The sequence below is a fragment of the Pistacia vera genome, unplaced genomic scaffold (genome assembly GCF_008641045.1).
Source record: "Pistacia vera cultivar Batoury unplaced genomic scaffold, PisVer_v2 Contig1710, whole genome shotgun sequence".
NCBI lineage: Eukaryota > Viridiplantae > Streptophyta > Magnoliopsida > Sapindales > Anacardiaceae > Pistacia > Pistacia vera.
In genome coordinates, this window is record NW_022195802.1 from 1 (window position 1) to 6,972 (window position 6,972).

Sequence of the window (6,972 nt, forward strand, 5' to 3'; positions counted from 1 at the left end):
TTATGGATTCTAAATTTATTTGTAATTTATAGAAATTTGACCATTATTTAATATTTTTTCCTGAATAAAGGATGCTCAAATTTAGAATTTTGACTGACTGTTTTATTTGTGTTGCATGCAAAAATAATTAGATCAGTAATTCAAAGCGCAAATTAAAAAAAAAAAAAAAAAATGTAAATTCCCAAAATTAACCAAATTCCATGAACACCGGGTTGTGTTCTACCTCTGCGCAGTTCTGTCGCTCCAATAATAATACCTCCGGCAACAACATCCACCATCATCCGTTCACTGCCAACTCCACCTTCCGCGCTTCCGCAGCCGCCGTTTCCGCAACGCCGGCCGCGACATCAGGCGGTGGGAAGACTGTGGGACGGTGGCTCAAAGACAGGAGGGAGAAGAAAAAGGAGGAAACCCGTGTACACAATGCGCAACTCCACGCCGCTGTTTCTGTCGCCGGTGTTGCGGCAGCTATCGCCGCTATTGCTGCGGCCACCGCTGCCTCGTCGGGCTCCGGAAAAGATGAGCAAATGGCTAAGACTGATATGGCTGTGGCCTCTGCGGCTACGCTTGTCGCTGCGCAATGCGTTGAGGCTGCCGAATCCATGGGTGCTGAACGCGAACATTTGGCTTCTGTCGTCAGCTCCGCTGTTAACGTTAGATCAGCCGGCGATATAATGACGTTAACTGCTGGAGCGGCCACGGGTATGATTTGTTTTTGTTTAGATTGTATTTTAGGAATTTTTGTTAATGCGAATTTGATGAAGAATGTGATTTTATGGCATTGTGTGTAGCCTTGAGAGGGGCGGCCACGTTGAAGGCACGTGCGTTGAAGGAGGTGTGGAATATAGCGGCGGTGATTCCAGTGGAGAAAGGAATGGGTGGGGGTGGAAATAACAATAATGGGGGTGGTAGTAACAATGGTAGTTCTAACGGTAGTTTCAGCGGTGAGCTTGTTCCTGAAGATAATTTCTTAGGTATTTGCAGCAGAGAATTGCTTGCCAGAGGTTGTGAGCTACTAAAGCGTACCCGTAAAGGTAATTAATTGTTTCCAATCAATTCTTTTTCTTAATTTCATGATATAATTGAAGTTTTTGTGGGATAAGTTGTTCAATGAATTTGATCCTCTGTTTGAGCAGTTTTGTTTTCATTTTTTGTTGTTTGCAAATTGAGTTTCTCATGTTTGTGTATGGACAGCGTTTTCAGTTTAAGCTTGATGTCGTGAATTCTGACATGTTTTGTGAGCATATCATACTGTAAGTGTGTTCTTAGGAGATCATAGTCATGACTGGAAATGGGAAATGTGAAATGTTTTCGTCTTAATGATTTAATTTTATTACTGAAAGTAGCAGCTGTCTCCGTAGAAATGATCAAGGCTATGAGAGGTACGATCGTTAATGGGGTTTTGATCATATTGTTCTTTTCGTTTATTGCAGGTGATCTTCACTGGAAAATAGTTTCTGTCTATATTAACAGATCGAACCAGGTATGCAGATTCTTGTTAATTGCGAAAAGCCAAAAACCATGTTCTTTAATATTCATTTGAAAGATATCATCTTGCAATTATTTGGTCATCAATAGAACTTTAGTGTTAGTAATGTGAACCTTGTGGTGTAAAAAGTTTCTCAGCAAAAGGTTTAAAATCTGAGCATGATGAAATAAATGGTTCTGTGGTCTCTTCTTTTTCCTCTTTCTTTGTTATCTTTAATCTGTTGAACCTTCTTTTGGTGTAGGTTATGTTGAAGATGAAGAGTAGACATGTTGCTGGGACCATCACGAAAAAGAAAAAGAGTAAGTGATTACTTTTGTCTTTCTCTAATAATGTGAAACAGAATTGGAGGTGGGCTCTTCTTCTATTTGGGGATTTGAGAAAGCAGATTGGCACTAAAGTAGAAAAAATCAAAAGGGTTTAGCTTTAGTTGATCTTTATTGAATTTCAGGATCAAAAGGGTTCATCTCTAATGTATCTCTTTTGAATTTTACAGATGTTGTGTTGGAGGTGATTAAAGATATGCCCTCATGGGCAGGCCGCCACTTGCTTGAGGGAGGTGAGAACAGGCGATACTTTGGGTTGAAGACAGTTATGCGTGGAGTTGTAGAATTCGAGTGCAAGAACCAGAGAGAGTATGATATATGGACTCAGGGGGTGTCAAGGCTCCTCACTATTGCTTCAGAAAAAAGTAATAGACATAGAGTTTAAACTGTTGTTTACATGGGGAAAATTTGGTATATTAGATAATGGGAATAGGGCTAATAGCCCTTAAAACAAAAAATATCATATGTTCAAGTAAAACTACTGGGCTGTTCTTTTGGTGTTTCTATTGTAAAAATGTTGAAATATTAAAGAGAAGAAGTCCAAATGGGTCTCTTTACTTTAATTTGGGGGGATTATATCTTGAGCTTTTGTTGTTATTTTGAACTGGAAAGAGTAAAGTGATTTTGAATCAAAGCAAAGCAAAGAAAACCATGTGACACTGGCCATTGTTGTGGAAAGAAAAGGAGTATCTTGGACTGAGATGGTCAAAAAGGCAAGAAAGGAATCCCATTTTGAGGAGAGGAATATAAATATTGAAGACAAAGACATACCCAGATTCTAAGTGCTTTTATTTTTGTATTTTTAATTTGTGGGCTGATGCCTTTGTCCTTTATTTATTTTTTTTGGCTCTTTGTTTTAGGCTTTCGATATGGTGGAACCATGATTGTCTTGATTTGTAATCTTCCACTTTATATATTAGTTTTGTTTGGATTTAAGTGATGAAGAGCTGGTTTGGTGAAATATTTTATTTAACTTAAGTAGTAGAGATCCGTATCCTGATTGTCAGAGGGAATGTATGAAAGAAACATGGTCATGGTTTCTAACTATAACCTTTCAGTACTCTAATTTATCTAGTAACAACTTTTTAATCAGACAAAAGAAGGACCATAAATTCATCCCATCAAATCTTAGAAGATATTGTTTAAAATAATTCGTTTCATAACCTTGTCTGGATGTTTTAACTGTTCACAGGCTGTTCAATTGAGATAAGGTCAAAACAAACAATCCAGAAGATGAACTAGGTGGATCGGGTCATCTAAAAAAGTAATTTTTTTTTTTTGAATATGTGTTAAATAGAGATTCTTAGGTTTGTTATTTAAGAGGTCTTTATCCGACTTATAATTCTAATGTCTTAGAGATTAATTGAGGTGTGTATAAGGGTCGGACATCCCTGGTCATAAAAGTAAAAAAATAAAATTTGAAACACTTGATTAATGTATAACCCATTACACTGTCCTTGTGATGATTGTTCGGTTTGATTAAGTGATGGATTAAACTTTTTTGCGGAGATAATTATACATAAATCCTAGATTAGGCTGTGCATAAAGCAAATGCTTAGGAATATGTAATCATGACTGTGCAGTTTTTGTAAAGCTGAAACGATTCACATACCTAAATTCTTTAATTGCGAGCTAGAGGGAATGTACCTTTCCTATTCACATTCATACATAAAAAGAATTTAGATGGGCATTTTTCTTACGATATGGATCTGGGTCTTCAAGGCTTATAGGAAAATTTGGCCTATTGGTTAGCTTTGGAGATGGGGTGCAGTAAGTTTGATGTCATGGCATAATTTTAAAATTCATTAAAAGCATTTTCTGAAAACAATTGCCATCCAGGAGGGAAAGTTTCAAACTATTTGCAGCACGGAAAATAATGCTTCAGCAGTGATCAGTAAAGCTGCTGTATTGCAATTGCAAAGCTGCTTATTTTGCCAGTCAAATCTTGTGCTCTGCTCACAATGTGACTCCATGTATAAAGGCAAAATGTTAATTTAAACTTTGGATTAATACAAAGTAGTAAGTTCTTTTTCAATAGTAATGGAGTTATAAATAAGATAAAATAGACTGATCATCCAACCGATTTATTTCAAATTTGATGGCAGTGCCATGAATGTAATTAGTGGATATCCTTAAACACAGACTGTACCACTTTTCTTTCAAATTTACTTCTCAAAGTTTATTTACACTCGCCTAATCAAAGCTGATTAAACTAAAATAAACATCTAACCAAAAAACAAGAAAAAAAATCAAATGTATCACGGCAATGTAAAGATTAGTAGTAAAATAGAATCAATTTTGTGGAGTTAAGCTCTAAATATCCTACACTTGAAGCAACCAGTACATATCTAGAATTTGTATGCTATGTCTATGTGGTCAACAATTCCAAGCTTAAAGATATATACTTGTACTTAAGTTCAACATGAAAAACAGAACTCAAGTTGTGTTTCAGCGTTATGAAGTTAAGAAGGTACTTACGAAAGTAATGTACGAGAGCTGCGCAATGGTGGTGTTTTAAGCAGCCATGGCAAATTCGTCTAGTTGTTACGCTTGATCAGGTTGTCAGTTTGTAGCTCTGAATAAGGTAAGGAGGGAAAAGAAGAGGTTGACAACATCAAGATAAAGAGCCACTGAAGCCATTATATATTCGTCGTAGGTGTAACGCTTGATCAGGTTGTTTGTGTCATAGATGATGTAGCCACAGAATATAAGAGACGCCAAGCCCCCATATATTGCATGTGATAGCTTTCCAAGAGGGAAAACCATCTGTCACACTAAGAGTTTAGTCAATTTTATACAAGTTCAAGACTGGGGAGGGCATAAGCAAGCAAATCAAATGAAGTAAGTAGCAAAGACCTGGATGAATGCGAAAACAAGAAGCACCAGAAGGGAAGCAAACAAAAAGGGTCCCAGAAAGCTGAAATCCTTGCCTCTTTTCACAGCCCAGAAAGTGTAGAGAGTAAGGCTAACAAGCACAACACTGGTCAAAATTGCAGCTTGCAAAACTATTTTCCCTGTTGGCGAATCCAAATATCATAGCTTAGTCAAAAATCAGAATAAGAAATAAGTGTCTAATTTTAAACATTAATCATTGCATATCAAGAACCTTTGACTAAATGTGTTGCCTCCTGTAGGTTTAATCATACAGAACATACTTGAATATGAGCCCATTAAGGAGAATGTTCTTGATTAAGTATTTGAAACTGTATCTCAATAATCTGCTCTCTAGCTTAGAATTCTTTTCAACAAATTAACATGGCTTGATTGTCTTAAATGAACTACACCTACCCAAAGAAAATTAAGCAACAAATGAACATGTTATGAACAACATTTGAGCAACTGCTCATTTGATAAACTAATCAAGCATCTTCCACCACACTTTAAGACCTTGTGAAACAATTATATTACCAATTTAAATTTTTACTTAAACCAACAAAATGTAGCCCACAAATTTCCTAAAACTCTTCCATGCCTAGAAAACAAGAGATGTTATCTGGCGGCTTTTGATTAATATGCTATGCTTTTAATTGATCATTGTACTGAGTCATGAAGAAAAAACCATGTAAAGCCGTAAAAATCACAACCACCAGAGGATCAAGAGCAATTTTAAAAGAAGAGCGTTGATGTAATCTTCCCACAAAGAATGATAGAGAATCTAAAGAATAACTGATGGCTAACTTTTGTTTTGTTGTGCTTTTACAGGAAAAAAACAAAAAAAGGTTCCTTTCATGAGAAGCTCAGTGACCAATTCAGAGTTACATAAGCTAATATTTGGTAAATCAAAAAGTCAACTAAACACTGGATCTCAAATAAATGTCTAGGAATTTGATTAAAAAAGATCCCAAGCAAACCCCTAATTCACAACGAGGCTCGCATAAATCAGTTTGTGAGAAAGGATTGCAGTTGTTAGATTGATAATAAAGGCTTTTAGTCTCATTCTCATCTCACTCTAATAAATACTGGAGCAGAGTATATCCATCATATCTACCCAGTCCAAGTTTCAAAAATCAAACATCTCTTTCCACCTAGAAAAAAAATTGGACTAATTTCACACAAACACAATTTTTTTCGATAAAAACAATGCAACCATAGGTTCTGTTTGGTTCATGCGAAAATGCTAGAAAATAACAAAAGAACTTTGTTATCCAAATCTAACTAAGGAACAGAATTCAAACTAACATTATCGACCTTAAGCAAAATAATCACCCACCCAACAATTGTTAAACCAACAGCAATACAAACAAAAGAGAAAGATTAGTTCACTAAACTGATATTAAAGCAATAAAATACTGTGAACAAAGAAAGATTAAGACACACATATAACCATAATACCTTCCGTAAAGGCGCAAGAAAGTCCCACAGCAAACGAAATGTTTATTGTAAACAGCATGAGAAGGATAAAATTCCATGGATGATGCTTGTGATAAACGTACAAAGGGCACAACACTGCACATCAAACAAAATACAAGTCAATCACCCATTAATATTCGGAATAACCCACCATAAGAGTAACAAATTTTCTCAAATCAAAATGAGCCTTGATTTTACAGACCTAGAAGGTCTTCAACAAAATGAAACAACTTACGGAGAAAGGGAAGGATAAGGATGACAATATAGACGGCAAGGCCAGGCGTCCCACTTTTAGCGAAGAAGTTGGGGATGGGTTCGACAAAGACGACAACCGCAGCAACCACAACAGTCAAAAGAAACTGTACGGATAAAATGGCGTAAACTTTTCTTATAAAGGCCCAGCGTATCTGTGGCGACTCCATCATCCCCGGATACAACTGGTTTTGGTTACCATTTTCTATGTCACCTTTCACCATGTTTTGGTTACCAATTTCTACGTCACCTTTCACCATCTTTACTTCTTTTTCTCTTTTTCTCACGGACGAAGAAGAAAGAAAGGAAGAGTTGTGTTTGGAAATTGAGGGAAAGCCAAGTAAAATTTTCCTTTAAAAGATTTCTGAGTTTGTTATGATAAATGGGTTACGCAAATTTCGCGCGAATGAGCGTTTAGTGATTGTTTAATCGCGTTATGTTATGTGATTGTAATTATTGCCTTAATTAGTGTTTATTATACAAAATTAATTATTTGTTGGGGAAACTTAGAAAGATGGAATTCCCGTCTGGTTGAAATTTTTTTATTTTAGCAACCAC

At 36.1% G+C, this 6,972-nt stretch overlaps 2 protein-coding genes across 2 annotated transcripts; one reads left to right on the top strand and one right to left on the bottom strand.

Moving 5' to 3' along the window:
• The first annotated feature begins 172 nt into the window (after positions 1-172).
• On the top strand, positions 173-2,756 carry LOC116125813 (VAN3-binding protein-like). Its single transcript, XM_031411520.1, has 5 exons — positions 173-702; positions 792-1,034; positions 1,434-1,483; positions 1,731-1,788; positions 1,983-2,756. The coding sequence occupies exons 1-5, from the start codon at positions 201-203 to the stop codon at positions 2,195-2,197; spliced, it is 1,068 nt and encodes a 355-aa protein (XP_031267380.1). The 5' UTR covers positions 173-200; the 3' UTR covers positions 2,198-2,756.
• Positions 2,757-4,353: 1,597 nt separating this feature from the next.
• On the bottom strand, positions 4,354-6,638 carry LOC116125814 (protein LIFEGUARD 4-like). The gene is made up of 4 exons (XM_031411521.1): positions 6,398-6,638; positions 6,145-6,258; positions 4,669-4,826; positions 4,354-4,578 (listed from the first exon to the last, which is right to left on the bottom strand). Exons 1-4 carry the CDS (start codon positions 6,636-6,638, stop codon positions 4,375-4,377), a joined length of 717 nt encoding a protein of 238 aa, XP_031267381.1. The 3' UTR covers positions 4,354-4,374.
• Positions 6,639-6,972: the final 334 nt, after the last annotated feature.

What these genes read in the sequence shown, in the direction of transcription:
- LOC116125813 (XM_031411520.1), top strand. Translation starts at nt 201, where the DNA reads ATGAACACCGGGTTGTGTTCTACCTCTGCGCAGTTCTGTCGCTCCAAT. An exon ending in ACTAAAGCGTACCCGTAAAG is followed by an intron (nt 1,035 to 1,433) that starts GTAATTAATTGT and finishes CGTTTATTGCAG; the next exon opens with GTGATCTTCACTGGAAAATA. An exon ending in CATCACGAAAAAGAAAAAGA is followed by an intron (nt 1,789 to 1,982) that starts GTAAGTGATTAC and finishes TGAATTTTACAG; the next exon opens with ATGTTGTGTTGGAGGTGATT.
- LOC116125814 (XM_031411521.1), bottom strand. Translation starts at nt 6,638, where the DNA reads ATGGTGAAAGGTGACATAGAAAATGGTAACCAAAACCAGTTGTATCCG. An exon ending in CCTTATCCTTCCCTTTCTCC is followed by an intron (nt 6,259 to 6,397) that starts GTAAGTTGTTTC and finishes TTTGATGTGCAG; the next exon opens with TGTTGTGCCCTTTGTACGTT. An exon ending in TTGTTTTCGCATTCATCCAG is followed by an intron (nt 4,579 to 4,668) that starts GTCTTTGCTACT and finishes TTAGTGTGACAG; the next exon opens with ATGGTTTTCCCTCTTGGAAA.